The sequence below is a fragment of the Lepidochelys kempii genome, chromosome 4, assembly GCF_965140285.1.
Source record: "Lepidochelys kempii isolate rLepKem1 chromosome 4, rLepKem1.hap1, whole genome shotgun sequence".
Lineage (NCBI taxonomy): Eukaryota > Metazoa > Chordata > Testudines > Cheloniidae > Lepidochelys > Lepidochelys kempii.
Window position 1 is genome coordinate 8822143 of NC_136383.1, and position 26877 is coordinate 8849019.

The following is a 26877-nucleotide window of genomic DNA, read 5'->3' on the forward strand; positions in this document are numbered from 1 at the left end:
GAAGCACTGGAACAGGTTACCTAGGGAAGTGGTGGAATCTCTTTCCTTAGAGGTTTTTAAGGCTCAGCTTGACAAAGCCCTGGCTGAGATGATTTAGTTGGGGTTGGTCCTGCTTTGAGCAGGGGGTTGGACTAGATGATCTCCTGAGGTCTCTTCCAACCCTAATCTTCTATGATCACCTAGTCCAGTGGTTCTGAAACTTTTTTTTTCCATGGACTGCTTGAAAATTGCTGAGGGTCTCGGCAGACCACTTAATGATCTTTCCAAATGTTGTTTGTACTGTTAGCTAACTATTGTAAAGTGCTTTGGATAAAAGCGCTATATATAAAAAAACTTAATAAACTTTTTTTGTTCTACAAATAAAAGCACACAACTTATCTTTTAATATCAGTAGTCTTACCTTTCTAATGTGATGGATGTGCCCTCTCCACCACCATGGCAGCCCCCGAGCTGGGGCTGGGAAGGAGGGGGGTCTCTCCCCCGCCACAGCAGCCCCTGAGCTGGGGAAAGTCACCTTTTTCTCTGGCCACCACAGCCCTGCACGTCCCAAATTCCCCCCACCCCCTCTTCTTACTCCACTGCCCCCTCCCACGTACCCCCTATTCCCCCCAAGGCCACTACCTCACCTTACATGTGCATCTTCTCCAGCGTCCAGGCACCTAATTATGTGGGTGGCCCTTCATTCTCTTGTGTGCGGCCGCCCAGACGCGCACCTTAGAGGGAACTATCCACGGACCACCTGAATAGAGCTTGCGGACCACAGATTGAGAATCTCGGATCTCGTCTGACTTCCCGTATAACACAGGCCATGGAACTGTCACAAAATAATTTCTAGAGCACATCTTTTAGAAAAATAATCCAATCTTGATTTAAAAATTGTCAGTTAGGGAGAATCTAACACACGCATTGGTAAATTGTTCCAGTGGTTAATTACCCTCACTGTTAAAAATGTACACCTTATTTTCAATCTGAATTTGTCTAGCTTTAACTTGTAGCCATTTGATCCGGTTAGACCTTTCTCTGCTAGACTGAAGAGCCCATTATTAAATATTTATTCCCTGTGTAGATAGTAATCAAGTCACCCCTAACCTTCTCTTTGTTAAGATAAATAGATTGAGCTCCTTGAGTCTGTCGCTATAAGAAATATTTTCTAATGCTTTAATTATTCTCATGGCTCTTCTCTGAACCCTCTCCAATTTATGAGCATCCTTCTTGAATTGTGGGTACCAGAACTGGAAACAGTGTTCCAGCAGCAGTCACACCCTTGCAAAATACAGAGGTAAAGTAATCTGACTACTCCCACTCGAGACTCCCCTCTTTAGGCATTCTACGATTGCATTAGCTCTTGGCCACAGTGTCACACCCGGAGCTCATGTACAGCTGATTATTCACTATAACCCCCAAATCTCTTTTAGAGTCATTACTTCCCAGGATAGAGTCCGCCATCCTGTAAGTATGGCCTGCATTCTTTGTTTCCAGATGTATACGTTTAATTTAGCCATATTAACAGACATATTATAGATGAGTCTGCCTAACTTTAATACCTGGAAAGATATTGGAGCAAATTGTTAATCAATTTATAAGCAGCTGGAGGATAGTAGGGTTATAAGGAATAGTCAGCATGGATTTGTCAAGAACAAATCAAGCCAAACCACCTTAATTTCCTTCTATAGGGTTACTGACCTAGTGGATGGGTGGGAAGCACTAGACATGATATACTTTGATTTTAGTAAGACTTTTGGGAGGCATGGATCAACATTCATGTGGCTCTCCCCGTCAGTACCTGGCTTTACGCTGTGGTATCCCCAGCAAGCCAGACTGCCTAAAAAGGCCAGGGCCTGGGCTTTGCTTTCTCTCCAAGGGCTACGACCAAGTGTACTGCACACCATTATAAATTCCCACACAGCCCTTTCTAAGCAAACATATTTATTAAGATAAAATTATTACAGAGAAAACATTAGAACCTACACACATGCTAAAAAAGCATACCAGAGGTCACCTCCAACTTCAGCCTAAGTTTTAGTCCTTCAAAACCCAAAACTGGGCTTTCCCTGTGGTTACAAGTTCATCCGTTTTACATCCATGACCAGAAGAGAGACAAGGCAGATCAGCTGTTTCTTTATACAGCTTGGGCCTCCTGTAAGAAGTAATCAGCAAATAATAATCCTCTCCTCAGAACTTCAAAAGGCTAAGGTTTTGCATAATTGGAGTTGGGGAATTTGCATTAAGATCACCCTCCGGATTCCCCAGGAAATCCACTTAACACTTATTGCACCAGAAGTCTACACCTGTCTGTCACATTTTCAGTGTAGTCTTTTGAACTTCCAGGTTTCACATCTTCCCCCTAAAGAGGCTGCAAGCAATTCCTGGCCCATAAGACACAGACTTAATATGATACGGTCTTTTAACAATATTGTAGGAAATTGCCATATCTGTCACACAAGTAATAAGATTTAAATTGATCATGTTCTCAGTACAATAACCTTGTTTGCAGAAAAAGACAAAACATTTCTACCGTGCAAAGTTATGACTGTTGGAAAATACAATGTGACAACCCAATACTTTGCCTTGAAGCACAGCACCATGCTGCAAGGCTAAACCATTTTCAATAGGGGGAGATGTCATTTTTCATTCATGCACAGCTCTGAAGCAGGCACAGCTGAACAGATTTAATTCACATTTAAAACCAAAACACACAACCCTTGCTCTTATATAGTACTTTCTATCTGTAGATCTTACTGAGCCTGTCTTCACCACAGAGTTAACCAGAGCTCCTGCTCAGCTGTTGCCCACCCCACCATCCACACACAAAATCCTCTCATCTGCATGTGGTGGTGCTTTCAACCTGGGCTAACTGGCCCAGGTAGGGGGTGGATTAGAGCCTGGGTACTTTCATTCAGGATGGTAACGATGTTGGATCATATTAAAGAAATTCTGTATTAAAATCACAAATGAGTTTGATTCCCCATAGTTTAAATTCCAGGGTATTACTAATTAAGAGGTCTCTTGGTTTTTGGTACTGTTTCTCTCCCTCTCTGTGTGAAACTTGCAAGCTGCTAACTGCGTTAGTACATTCTAAGACAGAGTCTGTTCTCAAAGCAATTCACAGAGAGAGAGACTCAAAGCAATACTCTAACAACAGAAACAACACCGAGAGACTCCCTGCCCTTTTGTTGTATTAACAATTGTGATTAAAATAGAGATAGAGGATGTATGTGGATGGATGCTTGGTGTGGATAATAACTGAATGATCAGGGAGGTGCCAGCCTAAGAATCCAGTGTCCATCGGCTGAAGAAGGCATCAAGTGGAAATAACCAGAGGACCCCTAGAGGGCAGACTGGAATCCACCCAACAGCCTCAAGAATGGGAGAACCAAAGAACAAGATAACATCTAGCAGCACGGAGCCGTCAGGAATGTGCTATCTGCTGATTGATTCAGCAACAGCATGATGAAGCAATTCCCATAGACTGGCATAGGAAGAAATTCCTATAAAAATAGACTCTAAAAAGTGAGAACTTTGGGGTCTGATTCTGCAAACCAACTTCCAGGAGCATCAGATGAGCATCTGACAAGGCCCTGCTCCCTCCTCATGTCCAGGCCACCTGGCCAGTGGCTTGGCATGAGCAACTCTAAGGCTGGTAACTATGATAACAACCTTGCAGAACCTGTGCGTGTGTGTTTGTATGAATGAATGTGTGAATAAATATGAGATTGAATGGAATGTTATAGCTATAACTAACTGCTTACTATGATTCTTTCTGTATTCACAATAAATGTGGTATTTTGCCTTTTTCCCTTTAATAAGATCCTGCTGGTTTTTATTTTATTGGTATAACAACGAGTCCACTTTGCAGTGAGGATGCTGATATTCCTCTAGTGCCTTCCCATAACTCCCCCTGTGTGCCCAGGATAGACCAGTTCTCCCACAATTCACTAGAAAAAAATCATAGTCGCTCAGTTTACTGTAGCACAAAGCACTATGGGATATGCCCCTACAAGTCCTACTAACACATGTTGGGGAGTGCAGCCCCAGTGAGGACACAGGCTATGTCTACACTATAGCAACTACAGCAGCACAGCTGCACCAATCCACCTGTGCTACTGTAGCGCTTCTGGTGAAGATGCTGTAAACTGATGGGAGGGAGAAGTAATGGGCTTAATTGGCAGCAAGGGAGATCGAGGTTGGATATTAAGGAAATCTTTCTAACTACAAGGCTAGTTAAGCTCTGGAACAGGCTTCCAAGGGAGGTTGGGGAATCCCCATCACTGGAAGTTTTGAAGAACAGGTTGGACAAACGCCTGTCAGAGATGGCCGAGGTTTCCTTGGCCCTGCCTCAGCGTTGGGAGCTGGATTAGATGACTTCTCAAGGTCTCTTCCAGCCCTACATTTCTATGGTCAATATTTTAAAAAATGAAAGCCAACTCCCATTAACTTGGATGGAAATACTCTTGCTGACTTCAGGGGGAGTTGAGTCAGGTCTACACTTCAGACTTTTGCCGGCATAGCTATATTGGCTTGGTGTGTGATCCCCAAGTGATTTAGCTGTGTTGGCAAAAACCCTTAGCATAGACACAGTTATATCAGCAAAAATGGACTTTTACCAATATTTTGCTTTGAGGGTCTGGAATGAGCTATACCAGCAAACCTAGTGAACGCTCTGCAGTTTTGAAAAGCCAGTTCTTAAGAATTCAAAATATGGACTTTGGAGTCTAACTTTTCAAGCTCTTATTTTTGAAAATCTTGGCAAAAGTCTATAAAACTTAATTTGAAGAATATATCAAAGATCCCTTGTGTGCATTGAATTCCTTATTGAGTATGAGTAACCTGAAGCTAAACTGTTTGTGGGAAACCCTGAACCATTTATAAGCATCACTGCAATGTAAATATACCCACAATTTCATCCTGAATAATACTGGGTTATAGACATCAGAACACAGAGTGATTTTTTTTTAAATCATGTGGTTACTGCAAGTATATGGTATTTCAGTTAGAATAAAACCATAAAGTCATTTTTGTTAAAAGCCCCACATAGCATATAATTTGTTATGATGGAAACCTCAAATGTATGCTTTATTTAATGTAAAGAGATGTTTCTGCCTCAAGCTTTCTTGTTCCCATGGACTCTTAGCTCTTGGTAAGACACTTCGGCCATAAAGACAGATTCTGTATATGATTGCATTCTGCCAAACGTAATAATTATAGTACCTCGGAAACACCACAGCCTCTGTTTCATAGAGATAATCTGTGGTTTGGTTTATTGGGTGAACTAGCGAGGTCTTTCACTCAACTTGACAGCATTTCTCTGTCTGTAGTATGGTTACTACTGAATGCCACATCCAATCAATCCCAAAACATCAGGCAAAGTTCTAGGCATCAGTAGGCAGAATCCTATTGATTTGGGGGAAAATCAGAAAACCAAAGGGGGAAATGGGGGACATGGAGCCCCTGGCATGTCTTTAGCAGAACAACAACTTCATCAATTGTCTGTAGATCCAATAACCAGCTGATAGTACCCATTAACACTCTCCAGTTTAATAATGCTCCTACCTCAGCTCTGCCTATCCGCCCAATACAGTTTAACATGTTGAAACCCTGAATAACTTGTCTCCCGTCAGGAAGAAAAGAAATAATAATGATGGGGCATATGCAGAAAAGGGGGCCATTCACACATCTCCTGGCTTGGGACGGGGAAAGGTGGGACATGCAACTCCTGGTAGAGGGGAGATTGGGGGATGGAGAACTGGGGGGCAGATAGAGCCCCTCCTAGCATATGGGGAAAGGGTATTGGGGGGAATGGGCATGCGCACAGAACTGCTGATGGGGTGTGGGGGAACACGGAGGCCCTGGTGTGGGGAGATGGCAGAACGGGGCCACACAGTGCCACTGTCTTATGGGGGAAAGAGGAATCAGACAGAGCCCACCATTGGGAAAGGGCGGAATGGAGGAAGGTGGGAACGGGGGCACACAGAGGCTGCTGGCAGAGGGGAGACTGCGGGGAGTTGCATGGAGTCCCTGAAATAGAGGGGGAGCAGAGGGGGCTTATTGGGAGGGATGCAGGGTGCCCCTGGGCTGTGCAATGAGCTCAGCCTACACAAGCCACTAAGTATGTGTCCCTCTCATACTGTGAACTTTTGATACCGATTAATAGTTATTGTGTCATTAAATGCAGAGGAACATGGACTTTAAAATTACTTCAGCTAACAAAATGCCTCTAGTGAATGAAATGGGGCCATATCCTACCTTGCTTTCTCAGTTTTTATTCAACTCTGTGTGAAAGTTGATGGGACATGGAAACAGCTGTTCTAGCTTCTATAAAAATAAAAATGTGCTGGTTGCTATAGAGATTGTCTATCTACAGTCTGGTCCAAAGCCCCCATCAGACCATGGACACAGATGAACCTGTAGACAGGCGGAACCTGGCTCCGCGTACTTTGCCAACCAGACAGACTGTATAGGCATTGGGTGCTTCTATGGAGACAGAAAGGGGCAGTAGTTCATTCAGAATCCTTCCCTCTGCCCTGCCAGTCATTCTCCTCACATGCACTGTGGTATAAATTGTAACCCAAACACAGCAGACCAGGTCCTGGCAGAGAACGTCTCATCCAAGATGGCCAGCAGCTCTGGGGCGCAAGCTGGGGTTGTCTAGGTGACTCTCACCTATGTCCTGGGTATTTTCTATAGCAGCTCGCCCCTTGGTGGGAATGGAGGGACTATTCAACACAGACCTGGATCAAATGATTAAAGGTGGCAGAGTGGATCTGCTCTCTCGCCCAGGAGAAGACTGGGACTTTCTTGTCTGCCCAAGTGACCAAGAGCTCTCCACCAAAGGGACATTCTCCATATCTGGCATATTGGGGAAGGCACACCCTAGGCTCTAGCAGCTGTGCTGGTGGCCTCTAAGCTTATTTGAAGATTTGCACATGAAGGGATGAAAAGCAAAGCCTGCCGCTGAGGTGTTAACAGCACAGCGCAGGGGCTCTTCCTTACAAAAAGCAAAATCCTGCGTATGTACAACTTTCCACAGCTTCTCCATCCAGCTGTATGTTCACTAGGTACCCACATATGTCCTTGCAGCCATGCCATGGGCTGTGCATTGTCCCAGAGGTACACAGTAAAGGGGTTAATGTGACACAGCAAAGACAATAGGCTATTCTGTACTGAGTGCACCGCTCCCAGGGGGAACTGCTTCATTTACACTCATCCCACAAGTTTTCCCAATGAAGTAATTTACACATTGAAACCTGCCCCATGTGATTTACTCACCCACTGTAATTAAGGATTCCACTAACCCAAACATTATAAGCCCTGCCAAGGAATTAAGAAGCAGTTTATGCACAAACTACTGGATGAAGGGCTAGGTGGCTCCAGGCCTAAGGTGCAAGTTATTCAGTCACTGTGCAACTGCACACAATTGAAGTTAAATGGTATTTCACACTGCCACCTAGTGTTTCCACATAGAATAGCAGGCAACATTCTATACAAGGATTTTTATTTTTTAAACACACAATACCACATTCAAACTAGGTTTAATTCATCACTGGTGCTCAACTTCAAATGAAAAACACTGGCAGAAAACTTTAAGGCCCAGTGGGAGGCAGTGGAGAGGATGGCTCTGGGTCCTGGAGTCAGTGTGTACAAATACCTCATATTTAAGTTGTAACCAAAAACAGAGAGACTTTGATGGCCTCATCCACTAATGAATCTTGACATTTCCAAGGCAAAATGGTATTTTAGGGACAGAATCTGTCCCCCTCACTCTGTGAAACCAATATGGCTGTTTGCAGAGTAAGATACTGTGCAACATGATTGAGGAGGACAGACTCTGGTCCTTACCGAAAGCTCAGTATAACAAACCTGACAGTTTTTTGGTCTCTTTTTACAGCAGATGTATAACGTGTCTATTTTATAGTCATCATACATTTATATTTCTTGCAATCCCATTTAACTGTACAATAAACTTATTGGTGTACAGTTAAAACTTTGTGTCTGGCTTTTACTCACCACATCCAGCTTTCCTTCATACCCGACTAAAATGAAAGCTATTTAACTCGGATCAATATAGTTAATACAGGAGCAGATCCTGATACCTTTACTCACATTGAGTATCCCCTTACTCTGTAAGCAGTCCCATAGGAATCAACCATTGCCATTTTGCATTCTTTTAAATTCCACTGCAGCTTTGCATTCTTTTAAATCAGGCTCCCTTAAGATGTTTTAAATTGAGAATGGCGAAAGATGTGAGACATCCAAAAACCCCAAGTCCCTTTTGAAAATCTTGGTTTATGATCTTTGCCCCCTGCTTCCTTCACGGCAGAGCAATGAGGAGGCTTCTGAGGGGTGCTGATGAGTAGGTTGGGAGAATAGGGGCACATAACAAAATCCATATAATGTAACAAGCCAAACTGAACATGGATAATCAAAGAAATGAAAATAACAAGGCAGACTTCCTTAAAAGAGACACTAGCACAAGATGAGAGCAACTATAACATAGCCATTTGAAGAAAAGCTTTCCTGTTTATAAGCAAGATTTTTACATCCGGTGTCAACATAATACTCGTAGGCGTCCACAGAAGATAACTTCTCTTGCATCTTAGCTGGCTAGGCTAGAAGCTATAAATCACAAGCCTCCATGACAAGCAGACTGTGTCTTACTAAACAGTCATGCTAATCTGTCCGCACATGATCACAATTAACCAGGAGAATGGCCACCAATATCACCAATACAAGATCTCTGCTCCCACTTTTTAAAATTTAAATATTTGGAAGCTATATTTTCAGCTGGTGAGCAAACAATTAGCTGTCAATCTGACTCAGAGATCCCCACACACAGTGTGTGGGGTATGTTGTTCTAAACCAAAAATCAGCCATACATTTTCAGGCTTGTTTTAGATTAAAGGAGAAGAGCAAAACAAGAAGGAACAAAAGTACACACTGTACTCCCTCTGGGAGAGTTTATCTCCTCTGCCACAGGTTGTATCCGAACTCAAAACAACATGGCAGTTACTCCAGCCTACTCCTAGATATTTGAAAGTAAAATCCACAGAAAACTAAAGTCATGAGGTACATAACTTTAAAGTCCATCTGACATCATTAATACTCTACATATGTTCAACATGCCCGTTGAGGCAGTGTGGGCATAACTGAATTGCTGAAAACAAACTCTGCTGCTGTAGTAAGGCATTTCTGTTCCCTGAAAATGCTCTGTCCAGGTATTTATATCAAGCCCATAACCATGGAATCTGGGCACTAAAAACCTGATCCAAAGCTCTATGAAGCCAAAGAAGACTTTCTATTGACTTCAGTGGGCTTTGGATCAGGCCCTCAGAGAATTCTGTATGCAAAATATAGAAGGATTTGTATTTTCCAGCCCTTCCTTTAATTATACTACTTGAGTGTCTAAGGAAGAGATCGTTTTCCATTGTTAACACCACCTGCCCATTGGGTCATTAGGACAGTGTCATGGAAAAGTGAATGCAAAGAGATAGTACTTCATTTCTACTGTGAAGGTGGTGGGATTTTTCTGGGATGCAGGGGGAAGAGAGGGAGTTTTTAATCTGCACAAACTACCAAAATCTCAGTGGAATGAAGTTATGTGAGAAAAATGATTATTGTGTATGCAGTGTGCTAGTCACTTCACACAACAGTGGGAAAACAATGCTCTTTCTCCAAAGGGCCTTTATGAGAATATAATTGGTAAGTGGGCAATGGTTTGAAAATCAAGGCAGTGTGTTTCCAGCTCCTTTGTCAGTATGTTGACTTTGTGGATTGCAATCTCTTTTGGGCAGACACCTGTAATGTTTGTATGTCTGAATTGCCTAGCATGCTTGTGGGAGCTGGAACAATAACAATTGGGCCCACAGACAGAAAGATGACAGTAAAGCCAACAGGATGGGCTTCCCCTGTCCCCCATCCTATTCAGCTGGAGCCAGAAATCACCCATGTCCCCCAGGCAGAAGAAGGCAGAGCCAGCAAGTAGCTGCTCTGAACAAGGGGGGACTTGAAGACAGGCTCTTGTTCCTACCTCCAGTTAGGCCTAGAGAGACTGACATACCACATCTCCAGGGAGATGGGAGCAGCTCAGGAGGCAGGTATCTGGCCAGCCACGACAAGCCCCTGCCCCAGTAAACAGCTGGACACCAGCCTACTGTGCCTCCATTAGGGAGATCTGTTCAGTACTGCACGGTGCTGGCTGGCCATTAGAACAGCCCCCAATGACTGGAGAGAGGAAGGTGCAAGGGAGAGGAGGAGAACACTGTTTAGACAAGCTAGTGGTATGGAATTGACACGGAGCTAATAAGGAATATGTCTCTCTCTCATCTGGATTACTTTGCTTATTTGTTGTTCTCCTTTCTCCAATCCTCCAGGTGTAAATTAGAGCTGGATGAAATTTTTCATTCAAGCCATTTTTTGACAAAAACTGGCCTTAAAAAAAAAAGGCAGAATTTTTTGTGGAATTTTTGAAAAAAATTTTCAAATGTTTTGATTAAAATTTTTTTTTAAAAAGTTTGTTTTTCAAAACCAAAAATACCACCCCGCTTTATCGTCCTTTTCTGCCCCTCCTTGTCCAGTGGCAAAAAAGAAAAAGGGAGAGGGGGAGATACCAAAAAAACTAAAACCCCTCAAAATTGGAGTTTTTTGGTCAAAACATTTCAATTTTTTTCATGAAACAGATTTACCATTTTGCAAACCATCACTAGTGTAAATTTTGTCTCCTCTTTGTTCTTTGGGTAGGGACCTTGTCCTGTTACCAGTTTGTAAAGGACCTAGCACCCTGTGGGTGCTAAATAAATAAAAGGACATAAAATCAAAGTACATGTATGTTCTCTTACAGTTATTTATAACATTTCCCTGGTACCAGGCATAGCAGCCTCTCTGAGCAGCAATGTTAAAATTTTCCTGTATGTGTCCACGACCATCTGGGCGGAAGGCCTTTCAGCTGGGTTCTTCTTCTTACATGCTGCATGGATGTCAAACAAATGGAACCTGACAATATCACTTCCTTCAACGTGCCCCAAGAAAAAATTGGAGACATCAGGAATTTTCCATATGTCCGTCTTCTCGTCATATGGAGGCATGAGGTCGTCTTCAAATGGCACCTCCTCTCCATAGGGCCAGAGCTGTTCAGGAGCTACAAACTCGCCTTGGAGCTCCCGATGGCCACACTTCACCAGCCTGCCAGCGCTCTTGTTCACAAGAGGCAAGGCATCCAAGTCATTCACTAGAACGTGAAAGTCACTTGTCAGCAGATACTGCGATAACACCTTGTCCAAGTCATTGGAATCACACATTACTAAGGTGCCCAAAGGACTGTTGTGCAAATAATGGATGATGCTCACATAGTCGATTGCGAGCATGAATCTGCGATGCCAAGTATTCAAGCCTTTATATTTGGGAAGGTCCAGCATTTTATTCAGGTTCTTCAGGGAGCCTAATGGGTGATACTGGGTAAGGATTGTGAACTGCTTCTCGCAATAGCCAAGCAGTCTGACAACATACTTGCTCTGGAGAGATTTCAGCATCTTCAGTCCATGAAGAAAATCTTCCTCCAGCTCTGAGTTGGCGAGCTGGGAAAGGGATACTTTGTTTTCCTTCCATTCAGAAAGAAAGACCTAAAAACAGAGCAAGAGACAAACAAAACATTTGGAACCTTTTCCTACTGATCAGCAGAAGCTATTATGGACCTGCAGGTAATGAAATAGCCACAAGATTGCAAGCTATGCATTCACGAGACACAATGCTGTTAAATGAACAAGTTACACAATTACAAACTAGACTTTAACTGCTACTGAAGTTGTTAGGTGAGTCTTTGTATACACCTACATGTTACAGTGGAGTTACTGCTAGCTGCACAGCACTGACATGGTAATTCCTGCATATAGTATTTACTGATCTCTTGTGCTCCCCTCATGAGCGTATGACTTGGATTAAATGCAAACTGGCCACTAAATCAAACTGTCTACAAGAGAGATCTTATACAGACCACTCTCTCTCCTGCCACCCTTACTCGATCTGAGGGCTTGTCTACACTACCGCTTGTCTACACTACCGCTGCCAGTCGATTTAAGCTATGCAATTTGAGTTACTCTAGTAATAGGGCTGTCAATTAATCGCAGTTAACTCACGCGATTAACTGAAAAAAATTAATTGCGATTAATCGCACTGATAAACAACAGAATACCAATTGAAATGTATTCAATATTTTGGATGTTTTTCTACGTTTTCAAATATATTGATTTCTATTACAACACAAAATACGAAGTGTACAGTGCTCACTTTATATATTTTTATTACAAATATTTGCACTGTAAAAGACAAAAGAAGTCGTATTTTTCAATTCACCTCATACAAGTATTGTAGTGCAATCTCTTTATCGTGAAAGTGTAACTTACAAATGTAGATTTTTTTTTTGTTACATAACTGCACTCAAAACCAAAACAATGTACAACTTCAGAGCCTACAAGTTCACTCAGTCCTACTTCTTGTTCAGCCAATCACTAATATAAGAAGTTTGTTTACATTTACGGGAGATACTGCTGCCTGCTTCTTACTTACAATGTCACCTGAAAGTGAGAACAGGCATTCACATGGCACTTGTGTCGCTGGCATTGCAAGGTGTTTACGTGCCAGATATGCTAAACATTCATATGCCTCTTCATGCTTCAGCCACCATTCCAGAGGACATGCTTCCATGCTGATGATGCTCATTAAAAAAAAGAATGTGTTAATTAAATTTGGGACTGAACTCCTTGGGGGAGAATTGTATGTCTCCTGTTCTGTTTTATCCTCATTCTGCCATATATTTCATGTTATAGCAGTCTTGGATGATGACCCAGCATATGTTGTTCATTTTAAAAACACTTTCGCTACAGATTTGACAAAACGCAAAGGAGGTACCAAGGTTTAACAATCTGAAGTGCTGTCCAAAATCGGAGAGGGACGAGGTGTGGAGCATGCTTTCAGAAGTCTTAAAAGAGCAACACTTCGATGTGGAAACTACATACAGAACCCAAACTACCAAAAAAGAAAATCAACCTTCTGATGGTGGCATCTGACTCAGATGATGAAAATGAACGAGTCGGTCAGCTCTGCTTTGGATTGTTATTGAGCAGATCCCGTCATCAGCATGGATGCATGTCCTATGGAATGATGGTTGAAGCACAAAGGGACATATGAATCTTTAGCACATCTGGCACACAAATATCTTGCAATGCCAGCTACAACAAGTGCCGTGTAAACGCCTGTTCTCACTTTCAGGTGACACTGTAAACAAGAAGCCAGCAGCATTATCTCCTGCAAATTGTAACCAAACTTGTTTGTCTGAGCGATTGGTTGAAGTAGGACTGAGTGGACATGTAGGCTCTAAAATTTTACATTTTTGAATGTAGTTTTTTTTTGTACATAATTCTACATTTGTAAGTTCAACTTTCATGCTAAAGAGATTGCAATACAGTACTTGTATGAGGTGAATTGAAAAATACTATTTTTTGTTTTTTACAGTGCAAATATTTGTAATCAAAAATAAATATAAAGTGAGCACTGTGCACTTTGTATTCTGTGTTGTAATTGAAATCAATATATTTGAAAATGTAGAAAACATAAAAAAAAATTAAATAAATGGAATTCTGTTATTGTTTAACAGTGCGATTAATCACGATTAATTTTTTTAATTGCTTGACAGCCCTAGTTAGTAACATAACTCAAGTCGATGTAGCTTAGATCTACTTACTGCAGAGTCCACACTACGCTATGTTGACGGGAGATGCTCTCCTGCCAACATTGCTTCCACCTCTCATTGAGGTGGAGTACAGAAATCGATGGGAGAGCAATCTCCCATTGATTTGAGCGTGTGAAGACCAGCCCTGAGAAGCATCATACTCTGCAAGCAGTGCTGTTGATTTCAGCACCACTTCTTGCAGAGTAACTTACGATTCAGTGTAAGTGAGGCAAAGTCTGACTCTATGGGATTCTGTTTATGCCATCTATAGTCATCATAACTCTCTGCGTGTCTATAATAATTAGTTACTGTGGAGACAATTATCCCAGAAGCAGCATATGCACTGATAATCAGCCAACACACCATGTGAACTTTTCCTCTTGGAGATCCACCTACCCAACATGATACTAACCTTTTTCACAGCCCCTTCACCAACACACTTCAGTTTCCTGACTTCTGTATTTATGGCTTCACAAGTCAGCCAGGGCGAGCAATTTTTCAATAGTCCTAATCTGAAGTACCCAAATGGGCAGAGGCTGGAGTCCACGTCAGGCTGCACAGTGGTGACCGAGAAATTGTTGAGATGCATGTACAGAAGGAAATTCAGGAGCAGCACAGCTAGAAGCAGCAGCACCAACAAGACTGGAGGAATTTCCCTTCGGAGCAGCTCTTTTTTAATGTAATGGAGTTTTTTGTCCATGTTGCTATCTTCTACATTCTCTGTAATACACAAACAACCCAGTAAACACAAGACTCTTTTGTTACAAGGAAAGACAGGGGACAAATGTTTGGGGGCCTTTTTGCAAAACCCTCTCCCTCTAGCCACCCAAATACTCCATAAGATATTTAAAGAGAAACCATCAGTGTGAAATAGAGTCAGCTGATTAAAAAAAAATAGAAAAGCACTTCGAGCTCTACTCCTGCCTCCACATCCCCCTGTCCTTTTCTGTGATTTTTAGAAACATAGGCCCCAGTCCACAAATATGCTTTGTCCAGGAAGTGAAGGAGCTCTGCATGGACCCAGGGAGAGGAAAGCCGAGCTGCAGAGGCAGGGAGAAGGAAGGACTGCTACTGTCATATTGGTCAGCAGGTGAGATGGTGTTTGTACAGCGCCTGGCACGGGGCGGGTGGCCCCAGACCTGTCCATTCAGCAACGGCCTGACATTAGGGTACCCCTGGACAGGCTGTTATTGCCAACCGAGGCGCGTAAGGCCCGATCGTTGTGTCTGTCACCCCAGCGAACCGGTGTGACTCCGGAGCAGGCGCCTTAGCCCGCGGGCCGGGGAGGGAAGGGGCTGCGTGTCGGAGCGGGCACGGCACAGACCTCGCCGAGCCCCGCCGCGAAACCCGGCCGGGCCGGGACTTACCTCAGCCCGCTCCCGGGCCCTGCCCCGGCATGCACCGCCCCCGCCCCCGCCCCCGCCCCTAGCCCGCTCCAGCCTTCTCCGGTCCCGGAGGAGCTGGGCCCGCAGGCGCTGCCAGCCCGGCCCCTTCCCGCCAGCCCGGGCCCGGGCCCAGCCCCGGCCGGGAGCCGCGAGCCGCAGCCCCCGGGGGCGGGAGAGCGGAGTCCCGGCCGGCCGGCCGGCCGGCGGCGCGGGGATGGCGGGGCCCGGCCGGGGATGGCGCCCCTCGGCCACCCTCTGCCTGGCGGTGACCGCCCTGAGCGCCGCGCTGCTGGCGCCCGGCCTCACCCAGCCGCACGGTAATGCCCCCCCCTCCCCCGCCTGCCTGGCCTGGCCTGGCCTGGCCTGAGCCGCCCCCGCCTGCCTGGCCTGAACCGCGCCCTCCCCCGCGGCTTCCTGCCTGGCCTGGCCTGGCCTAAGCCGCTCCCCTCCCGTCCCGCCTGGCCTGGCCTGGCCCGGCCCCCCGCCTGCCTGGCCTGGCCTGGCCTGAGCCCCCCCGCCTCCCTCCCGCCTGGCCTGAATCCCCCCCCCCCCGCCTCCCTACCACCTGGCCTGAACTCCACCCCCCTTCCTGCCTGGCCTGGCCTGCCCTGAGGCCCCCCCCACCTCCCTCCCTCCTGGCCTGAACCCCCCCCATCTGCGTGGCCTGAGGCCCCCCCGCCTGCCTGCCTGCCTCCCCCCTGTCTGGCCTGAACACACACCACCGCCCCCCCCCTCCAGCCTGGCCTGGCCTGGCCTGGCCTCCTCCCCCACCTGCCTCCTCCCCCGGCCTGAGCCGCTCCTCCTGCCCCGTCTGGCCTGATTCCCCCCCAGCCTCCTGTTCCCTCCTCCCCGCCTAGCCTGAGCCCCCCCGCCCACCTGTCCTGAAACCCCCATCTTCCCTCCCCACCCCTCTCTCCACTCCATTCCCCCCACTCCGCCCTGCTCTCCATTCCTTCCCCCCCTCTGGCATGAACCATCACCTGATCTGCTCCCCCTCATTCCACCCCCGTCTGCTTCCCCCGCCCGGCCTGCCCCCCATTCTCCTGTGCCTGGCTTGCCCTGCCAGCTGAATTGCTCCTGCCCAGTCTGCCCCCTATTTCCTTCTCCCCCACACCTGCAGTTGCCATATGTCCCAGTTTTATAGGGACAGTTCCAATATTCAGGGCTTTGTCTTATACAGGCACCCATTACCCCCCCACCCCCTCCCAATTTTTCACACTTGCTATCTGGTCACCCTACCCACACCCTTTTGTCTGCCCCTTGTCTTCCCCCATCACTTTATCTGCCCCCCCCTCCCTCTACCCCTGCCTCCTTCTCTCTACTTGTCTGTCACACTCTCCCCACTGCCCTTTCACACTCCGTGCTCTCTCTCTCACACACACGCCCCCTCTTCTCCCCAGCTCAGTCTCTCCATCACTCTCACTCCCCTACCACCTTCCTGTGTCCCTCCCCCAGTTTCAGGGGTACTCTGTTCTCTGCAGTAGTGCTCCCACCCTTGCCTGGATTGGGCTGGGGTTGGTTTTCCATTCTCCTGTCCTCCCAAACATGTTTCATAGCTAGAAATGCCTGCCTGGTTTAGAACAAAGCTCTTTGCTTGGGCACACCACAGACTGGAGCTCCGTTGGGATCGTCCCCACCTAGGCCCGAATCTGCAGGTTACTATTCGTGGAGCTGAAGTTGCGTATCTTAGGTCAACCCCCCCCCCCCCCCCCGGGTAGATCAGGGCTAAGTTAGTAAAAGGCAGGCTATGAGCAAAAGTCAGGCCCTGCCATAAGCAAAGGCTTGCTTACAAGTTCACTGTCTGGTACGTGAACTTGGCAAAGACATGGTGAGCCATAGCTAAAACACAGGCACTCCTAAGAACAGGGTGGATCTGATTTAAATTACTAGTCAGGAAGACTCAATTTAATCATGGATTTCTACATAAAAGTGCATTCTTGTTGGTTGTTAAAACCTTAATACATATTCTTCACAACTCAGATAGATGTAGGTTTCATTTTTAGAAGGTACACACTATACATTTTTAAGTGATTTATTTTGAAAACTTCAGATTAGTTTTACAGCTATATCAGAAAATGAATGAATGATTATTTACCAAAGGTAATTGAAGCAGATATTTATGAAGTCATTGGGAGGTGAACTATCTCCAATTCAACAGGTTAATCATTAATATTTGGAGGATTTTCTTGCCATGCTATATTAGGAGGAGAACATCACCAGACAGACATTTAAACTGTTTTATTTAAGTAAAACAACAGCGTTATGCATTCTGGATTCTTTTCTTCAACAGCAAACATATAAGATTTTAATAAAACAAGCATATGAATTTTTGAATTTAGTTAAACATTCAAGTTTTTTTAAAATCAGGTTTGTTTTTGTTAAAATTTGTTTAACTAAAATAGTTAAATTAAATATTTAAAAAAAACAACAAAAATTAAATCGACTATGTCCACCAGGTCAACATGAGAAACTTAAAATATTGGCTTCTACAGCTAACTCAGTCGTCTTCACCTTTATTTTCCTGTTTGTTCATAATCTGGAAAAGAAAAACAAGCTTTCCTGCTTTTCCAGGTCCCAAACGATTTCTCAATTTGGAATGAATTAGTCCAAAGGAAGAAAATATTCTTTCTGCGCTGGCAGAAGAGGCTACTACTGTTAAAAGTGAGATTATCACTTCAACAGTCTCTGAATCCAAGTGTTTAAGTGACTTCCACCAGTTCACTGGTGTGACATTTTTTAAAACATCATCAGCAAACATATTTCTTGAAGGGTTCACCTTTAGCTCTGAAGTTTATTATAGTTGGCATTATGGAGGGATGATTGCTGGATGTCCATGTCCTAGCCAACTCCTCTTCTTCAGCCGTTAAGGTTTGACTCTGGTACCGACTATTGAGAATATTTGTAAGAAAATGAGCTGGAGATAGTGCTTGTCCCATTCGGTTTTTTTAGTGCTTGTAATTTAACGCTGTCATTGCATAGTTCTCTTTTTAAGATCTCACTCAGTTCCTTCCAAATTTCAACAGCGTCAGCAATAAAACAGGTTTCAGAGGAACAGCCGTGTTAGTCTGTATTCGCAAAAAGAAAAGGAGTACTTGTGGCACCTTAGAGACTAACCAATTTATTTGAGCATGAGCTTTCGTGAGCTACAGCTCACTTCATCAGATGTTTACCGTGGAAACTGCAGCAGACTTTATATACACACAGAAATCATGAAACAATACCTCCTCCCACCCCACTGTCCTGCTGGTAATAGCTTATCTAAAGTGATCAACAGGTGGGCCATTTCCAGCACAAATCCAGGTTTTCTCACCCTCCACCCCCCCACACAAATTCACTCTCCTGCTGGTGCTAGCCCATCCAAAGTGACAACTCTTTACATAATCAAGTCGGGCTATTTCCTGCATAGATCAAGGTTTTCTCACATCCCCCCCACCCCCATACACACACAAACTCACTCTCCTGCTGGTAATAGCTCATCTAAACTGACCATTCTCCAGGTTTAAATCCAAGTTAAACCAGAACATCTGGGGGGGGGGGGTAGGAAAAAACAAGAGGAAACAGGCTACCTTGCATAATGACTTAGCCACTCCCAGTCTCTATTTAAGCCTAAATTAATAGTATCCAATTTGCAAATGAATTCCAATTCAGCAGTTTCTCGCTGGAGTCTGGATTTGAAGTTTTTTTGTTTTAAGATAGCGACCTTCATGTCTGTGATTGCGTGACCAGAGAGATTGAAGTGTTCTCCGACTGGTTTATAAAACAGTTATTTCCCTGCATTCTGTTCAAGGCTACGGAAATAGGCTTCAGGGTACTCAGCCTGTGTTCAGCATTTCTCTTAAGCCCAATGCTGAGAACTTTGGCTGTGACAGGAACACCTATTTTTTCACAATTTTGTTCACAAGCTGTCATCAGATTAGGCCAGTTCTTGATCTAGTGCTCAAGACAGTCCACTGCTGAGTTCCATCACATGTCTTGTGGGGGAGTTTGCTTGGTTCCTCCCACTTTTTTCAGAGCAGCTGGTGCAAAGTGGTTGTTACGGAAGTATTTTGCAATTTCAACCTTAGCCTTTATTTCTGAAACACTGAAGTCTTTGGCTAGGAGGTGCATCAAATGAGCACTGCAACTGTATGTTATTAGCTTGGGACTCTCTTCTAAATTTCTTCTCATCTTGGATACATTTGCAGCGTTTTGTGTGATGAAGCTGCGTACTAGATATTTGAATTTTTTTTCACAGTTTGTTATAGCTTTTACTGCTACTTCTTGTAAGTATTCTGCTGTGTGTGCATTTCCTAATGTATCAATTGTTTCTGTAAGGAAGACATTCCCTTCTGTTACACAAGCACATGCAACAGGATCATTGTGGACATTGCTCCACCCATCAAGACTCAGGTTAACAATTTCACATTTTGCACACTGCTCAGTTTCTCTTTCATACAGTTTCTCTTGCTTACAACACTCCTGCTAATACATCCCAGAATGATGTTTGCTTTTTTATTTTATTTTTTTTTTGCAACAGTGTTACACTGGTGATTCACAGTCCAGCAGTTTGCCTGCGACATGTGCTCTGTTGGGTGAAATGTATTCTGGTCTTAATGACTGAACCATGTTAATGAAGTGTGGGTTCTCTATGCAACAAACTCTCCTTTCCGTATGATTAACAAACCAGGCAATTTTTTCATCAATTACCTCTTTCTGTAATCTGCTGGTTCTTATCTATGATTGTTTCTGGATGATGGCGTTTTTTTTTTCTTTTTGCTACAGGTGATAAATATACTATGGCTATGTGACATACATGATGTGACTGAAACACTATCATTGGCAGATAACTCTGAAACTATATAAAATGATGGTGATCTTTAAGGTGGAGAGTCTTCAGAATCCTGTATGTTGAGGATGGATTCTCCTAAACAAAATAAGCCAATGCAGTTATTTAATTATTATTACCACACTGCTCATTTAGTATTACTTATTGCATTCACTGACAGTACTACTTTAAAGGTGAAATTGTAAAAGGAAAATCTGCCTATTTCAGGTCTTTATTTTTTATGACAACTGCATCTAAAATGCTAGTACCATAGAGTAACAACTATATTTTTTGCTCAAACATGAGAATTCAAGAACAGTCCAGAAGGAAGACAGGCAGTCCTCAAGAAAGAAGTATGAAATAAAAAAGTTTACCAACCTGAAGATCCTGCATGTTCAGACATGTTTCTTTCATCATCCTCAGGACAGCTTCCTTCTGAGAAGGAACACTTCTTCATGATGTTGTTTCATTCAGTCAACCGGCCTTGCATTTCTTTGTTGCACTGTTTGCATTTTGCACACATGCCTGTCTTACCCACAGGTAGAGGAACTTCATTAAAATGTTCCCAAACTTGGTCTCTTTTACGGCCTGCTGCCATTATAGATTTTCCCTTCTAGTGAGAGAATGGTATGGTAGATCGCAAATCAATGAAGGTTACACTCCAAAAGACCTCGAGACTTCTGGAATATGCTGCTCAAACAGTTTCACTTTTGTTTCTACTGCCGGTCCCTCCCTTCTCACATTTATCTCCAGACTTCTTCTCCTTGTCCAGATCTATTCTGCCCACAACAATCTTCTATTCATTGAACTTTTTGAAACTTTGCACTTTTAGAGAGAGGTAAGAGATTGACTCTGTGTACACAAATTTGCAGAGGGACAATAGGGTTGAGGTCTGTTATTTCTTACCTCTATATATTATTTATTTATTTTAAAACATTTTTGCTGTTATCAAGCATGTTATCTCTGGAGACACAAATCCACAGTTTGAGAACTGTAAAACTAAGCATCTCTGATGGTATCTTCTAGACTGAGCACTGAGTCCCATTGGGTAGATAGAAAGATTAACCTAAATAATCGATACAGAAGCCCCTGGAGCCCCATGAGATTGGGTCCCTAATCCATGAACTACTATTGAAACTCATTAACAAAACTTTTCTTAAAACATGACATGAATATATTGTCTCATACTACAGAATTAGAATTTATAATCCGTATTCCATGATGCGATATCTTTGAGCTATAATGTATCTTAATTCAAACTGTCTTTAGATAGGTGTTTTTTCCTCAAAAAGCATTTGATCAAAAAAATCCGCTTTAAATTAAAAAAATCTGATTTTTATTTTTAAATCATCGATTTTTTATCCACCCTGCCCACGAAGTACTAGGCCCTGCGTAGTCATATAGACGCATTCCAGAAGGTTAGTACAGGTACACCCCAACATAGAGTTATGGCATAAATACAGTCCTGGGAGGTGGTATAGGAACACATCAACCCCAAGTATGGCAGGGCAGGGTGATGGACGAAGATGTTTTGTTTAAACCAGGTGGTACAAGCTGTAGGGTCGGTAGTCTCAGGGGAGTAATACGTATCAATTGTTTGTATCAATGTATGAAAGAGAAGTCATAGGAGGGGCACTTTTGTTCAGCCTAGGGGACAGCAGAAAGTCCCACTGCGGACTGAGCTGGTCCATTGTCAGAGGCGTACGTGTGTTAGTGTGCATGTAGAATCTGTGGGGTGCTAGGACTGTGCTTCTTCAGCAATAAACCTGGCCAAGCGCCTTCGCCACCGAAGGCTGTGGTCTTTCTGGGTGGTACTATCAAGGTCTGGTGAGCCAGCTGTCTGTACAGAGCTGGAGTGGCACACAGTGAGAACACACACGTATGCCAGCTGACAACAAGTTCTGGGCAGTGACAGGGTGTGAAGTAACTCGCAGGATCAGGGCCCTGGAGCTCATCCAGAAGAGATTCCTATCTCCACACAAAACAAAATGGGACTTTGTATATATGTAGGTTCTGCCTTCTGATGATTGGATTCCTGGATGAGAGCACCTAGTCTGCGGGGAGCTCAGGGGGAGCAGGTGCTACCCCTGCACTATCCCTCTCTCCTGCCCCCTTGCGACATCTGTGGGTATGTCTATACTGAAACTAAAAGGTGTGTTCTTAACTTGGGCTTGCCTGCTTGGGTTTCAACAGCAGGGAAGACTTGGCAACTTGGTTTATAACTGGGGCCTAACTGCATTGCATCGGGCACAAAAATTCTCACATCCCTGAGCAACATAATTAAGCCAACATGACCCCCATTGTAGACAACACTAGGTTGATGGAAGAATTCTGCCGTTGACCTAGGTACTGCCTAGTGGGAAGATGGATTAAGTGCAGCGATAGGAGAATCCCTCCCGTTACTGTAGTGATTGTCAACACTGAGGCACTACAGTGGCTCTGCTGTAGCATTTGAAGTGTAGACACAGTCCTGGTCTATATCTAGATATTAGTTTGACCTAGCTGTCTCACTCAGGGCTGTGAAAAATTTTGTGGCCCATGTGACATAGTTAGGCCAACCTAGCCTTCGCTGTAGACACCACTAAATTGATGGAAGAATTCTACCACGTCTTGGAGAGATGGGTTATGTATATGGATGGATAAGTCCCTTCGGTCGACGTAGGAAGCGTCTATGCTGCCGTGGCACAACTGCAGCACTGTATCTGTGCTGCTGTAGCCACATACCTTCAGTCTGTACGTCAATGGTGAATGCTCTTGTTACCTGGCCAGTCTGATTCCCCCGTGCAATAATAGTACTCCGGAGCCATACTGAGGCGGAAGCAGGGCTGGAGAGATTGGGCCTTTCCCATACAATTTCTGTGGTGTATAGATTCTCCAGTATGAACCGCCGTAAATGTGTGAGGATTGGTAAGGCTGCGATATGATGTCTACTGAGCTATTGTCATTCTGTTAACCAAGTTGCCTTCTGTCCTGAAGTGTGTTATGCAGAGTTTTCCCTTTCACAATATTGACATACGTCTTTCTCTCCATTTCTGCATCGTAACAGATTTATCCAGAAAGAGACCCTTAGGGCTGAAAATTGATCAGGCTTTACTGCTGGTGCACAATGAGTTGATCCATGAGAACTTGACGGTCTCCTGGCTTTCTGATTATTGTTACCAGGTAAACAGCCCTCTCCCTTTGTATGCTATGTAAGGTTTCCTTCTAGGGGAAGGCAAGGATATGGTCCTGGACCCAGGGTCTGATTGCAGCTCATGTAGACGATCCTGAGCTCGTGGACACAATCTAGCCAGGTAGCAAAGCAGTGAAGCCACAGCAGTGTGAGCTTCATTGTGGGCTGTACGAGCCTGCCCAGAACCCTGGATAATTACTCGTGGGGCTAACCCATGCTGCAGTATGTGCTGCCACATGCCTTCCCCATTCCAGCACCCAAGATAGCTAGATTAAAGCTAGCAGGGTTATGTCTGCATGAGCTACAGTCGCACCCTGTGACTGCAGTGTAGACATACCCAAAGACTTGTTCCCCTAAGGGATTGTGGAAATACTAGTGTTTTGAAAGTCCTCGTTTTCTGTTGCCCAGTTTTTTCAGCTAGTTCTTGGATGGGCAAAGGATCCGTGTCATAGACGGTGGGGAAAGGTGGGCATCTTCCAGGCTCCCCACAGCCTCCAACATCTTCTCCCCCAGCTCCTTTATCCCTCGTGAGCCCTGACCCCATTCTGGACCCTCAGCCAGTGAATGACAGATATCTATGGGACTCATACCCTCAACAATGTCTTGAGGGAAAGAGCAGCAGGATGCAAAAGAAGGATAGGTCATTTCTTTGGGTAATGAGACTGTCCGTAGTTACAGTGCAATTGTAAAGATTTCTTTTTAAGTTTGAAAAGTGTGTAAACCCTCATGTTTTAGGGCATAAGCTAACCACGGATGACTGGTGAGGGGTTAAGAAGAAAGCTCCTTAATGGTCAGGTTATTCCATAATTACCTCCTTCAGGTTTTCTTGTATCTTCCTGGTGCTAGCCCTGTCAGAGACAGGATGCTGGGCTAGCTGCTCTGATCTGGTATGGCATTTCCTGTGTTCTTAGTGGAGTGTGTCTCGTGTTTTTAAATGATCAACTTCCCAGTATTTTAATTTGTTTCTTTTTTGTCATTTGTATTTAATGGGTTGGGTTTTAGCCCTTTTGAAAATCCTACTCTGGGTGCCTAACTTTAGGCTCCTATTTTTGAAAATCTTGCCCAATAATTCTTCCTCCAGCTGCAGCTCACAGAAATGTTACCTCCTTGCTGTTGGACAAACCAGGCTTCCTTTGTACTCTTCTTTGAATTAAAAAATAATAATACTTTTGCTCTGCCTGGTAAAATCAAGTAGGTTTTTTATTTTTGTAATCCTTCATCTGTCCTCATTTTCTAGTGCTTGCATCAAGATCTGGTATCTGTCCCAATGAGCAACGCTTCGGGAAAACCCAGCATTGTAGCAGTTGCTGTGGATTCTCAGCATCCAATCACCCTACAGCTCAATGGCACTAGGGCAGGCAGAGAGTTTCCCAGGTTTGTAACTGATCTGAAGATAATGTATTTTGAAATGACCCAGTAATGCTTACATTTTCTGTCATTTGCCAGCCACTGTCCCTAAAGTCTGTGGCCTCCTCACCGCAGTTATTACTGAGCACTTCGGAAGTTAGATTTGCAATTTGATCTTCATCTTACCAACAGTATAAAAATATAATTTGTTACAATAGTGCCTAGCTCATCCAATCACAAGTGGCACCCCGTAGTGCTGTGTGCTGTACAGACACGCACAGAGACAGAGTTTAAGGCCAGAAAGGACAACCAGATCATGTAGCCTGACTTCCTGGATATCACAGGCCACTAGGCACCCGCACACTAAACCCAACAACAAAATCAGACCAAAAGTCTATGAAGTCATGGTTCCTGCGACATAGTCTATAGTGTAAGAAGTCATGTGATGTACGAAGGGTGGAGTGGGTCAAGGGTGGGTTGGAGCGATCAAACGATACAGTAGGGGAAGCCAAGCCAATGCTGACAAAGAAGTGGCTTTGGGAGCTGCTGGGTGGCCAATCAAAGAAATGGCTGAATGAACAGTGCATTGAAAGCACCAAATCAGGGAGCAGGAGCCAAGCTGCAGTAACTATGGCAATGCAACTAGAAGACCTCACCAAGTAGGAAAAAAGAAAAATCTTGGGCACAGGCTGGGCCCTTTACAGCCCCATCTCCTTTTGTATGTGCAGGGAGAGGCGGTCACTGCAGCCCCGCAGCAAGGAGGAGCATGGGCTGTGTGCTTCCCAGCATGCCCCTACCCTTCTTCCCATTGCCCTGTTTTTGTAGCCCTTCCTTTCTTTCAGTCCACCTCCCAGCTGGCCGAGCCTGTAGCCCAGCGGTGCCTACCACAGTACCTGCAGGCAGTAGAGATTGCGCAGCAAGTACCAGCACAGGTTCCCTTTCTGTCTCCCTTAATTCTTTGCAGGATCCATTATCATTTTGGAGAATTTGGGAACTATTCTCTTGTGGTAAAGAGCTTTGATAGCAGCACCAAGATGATTTCCTGTAACATAATCGTCAATGAAAGTCCTGTCAACAGCCATCTCCGTACGTACCACTTTATTTTCCCCTTTCCTTGTGTAAATCAAGTTGTTGTTTTTTTCTTTCAGGAAATCATCTCATTAAAATTCTCTTTAGCCCCCTTCCTAGCAAATCCTTGAGCCTAATGAACTCCCTGCATCCACTCCCTGTGCACCTGCTCCCATGCCACAGAGCATCTGTTATCCATTTGGCCCAAGCAGTTAGCCGATATTCAGGGGTCTTGCAGATTGTTCCTGTTAGGAGGAGGAATTGATGATGGAGTCAGGGATTTCTTTGATGTGATCCTGTTTATTTACAAAGATTGTACTGTATTTCTCTGAATACAGTAGGAATCAAACAGCATGAGGCAGTTTCTTTGCTTAGAGTCCCAAGCCTCTTTCAGCCAGCACTCTACCCAAACATTCTCTCTCTTAGCTTTTTTTCAGGGTCATGCTACAGGTGCATCTCTGTGTGCATCTAGGCTTCCTTGCTACCTTCTCCAGGACATTTTGTGGTTTTTCTGCTGCCTCTAACATACAGACACACAGCTGCAATCATATCAATCCCCTGCCTTAGTCATTTTTCCTCTGGGAAACCCCTTGAACTATATGGCCCAGGCTTGCATGTGGCTCAGTCTTTGGGAGCTAGTTTTCCATTGTTTTATCTATTACTGAACAAAGGGCCATTTTATTTTTCTCTCATTTAGCCTGAAGGGAAGGCAGTTATCAAACCCAACAGCTTCAAGGTGGTATGATTGCCCAACTCCCATCATAACACATCTCTGGATTAAATACAGTGACCACAGTAATTGCCTCCACTACGGTTTTGTCCTTTCTACTCTGCTATTTCCCTTACTGCACAGCTTGATTTCTCTTCCCTGATGGACTCCATCACTTAAATCCTTCATTGCCCTTCTCCAGCTTTGACTCTCTCTTCAAATCCACTCCTCTTCATGTCCCTGCCTCCCTTTTGACCCGAGATTCTGCTACTTACTTCTGGGAAAATATTGACTCTGTGTAATGTGAGCTCTCCTCCTTCCCTTTCCTCTGCCAGCCCTGCTACACCACCACCTTCCCACACTCAGCTACCTGCTCCTTACTCAGACGTTGGATGGTCTCTCATTCCTTCTTCCTCCAAACCCTTGATCCTATCACTTCCTTACTTCTCCAACAACTGCCTTTCTTCTTTCCCTCTTACTTATTTGTGATCTCTGCCTCTCATCCGGCTGCTCCTCTCAATATCCTCTGTTCTCCTGAAGGTCACCAATGAACCCATTCCTGTCTGAGACCATTTACATCCTTTCTCACTTGTTAGCTATGCCCTCCTTCCCAGCTTTCCAGGAGGTTTCCTGACTCCATGCTTGAGTGCTCTCCTGCCTGTAGTGTCTACCCTT

At 44.5% G+C, this 26877-nt stretch overlaps 2 protein-coding genes across 8 annotated transcripts in view; one reads left to right on the plus strand and one right to left on the minus strand.

The window, feature by feature from the left end:
• Positions 1–7475: 7475 nt before the first annotated feature.
• Positions 7476–26877, minus strand: part of POMK (protein O-mannose kinase) — a 48897-nt gene continuing 29495 nt past the window's right edge. Inside the window, exons 1-3 of one of the 2 annotated variants that reach the window (XM_073340293.2) lie at positions 15085–15438; positions 14130–14437; positions 7476–11612 (exon numbers count right to left, since the gene is read on the minus strand). In XM_073340293.2, the coding sequence (XP_073196394.1) occupies positions 10839–11612; positions 14130–14417 (1062 nt within the window). In that variant the 5' untranslated portion in view covers positions 14418–14437; positions 15085–15438 and the 3' untranslated portion in view covers positions 7476–10838. Of the gene's footprint in view, positions 11613–14129; positions 14438–15084; positions 15439–26877 lie in introns of those variants that run through there. The other variant, XM_073340294.1, reaches the window with a different exon arrangement.
• HGSNAT (heparan-alpha-glucosaminide N-acetyltransferase) overlaps positions 14698–26877 on the plus strand; it is a 36373-nt gene continuing 24193 nt past the window's right edge. Inside the window, exons 1-5 of one of the 6 annotated variants that reach the window (XM_073340288.2) lie at positions 15334–15419; positions 21917–22058; positions 22953–23068; positions 24316–24452; positions 25390–25511. In XM_073340288.2, the coding sequence (XP_073196389.2) occupies positions 22037–22058; positions 22953–23068; positions 24316–24452; positions 25390–25511 (397 nt within the window). In that variant the 5' untranslated portion in view covers positions 15334–15419; positions 21917–22036. Of the gene's footprint in view, positions 14808–14994; positions 15420–21916; positions 22059–22952; positions 23069–24315; positions 24453–25389; positions 25512–26877 lie in introns of those variants that run through there. The other 5 variants (XM_073340292.2, XM_073340290.2, XM_073340289.2 and 2 more) reach the window with 5 other exon arrangements.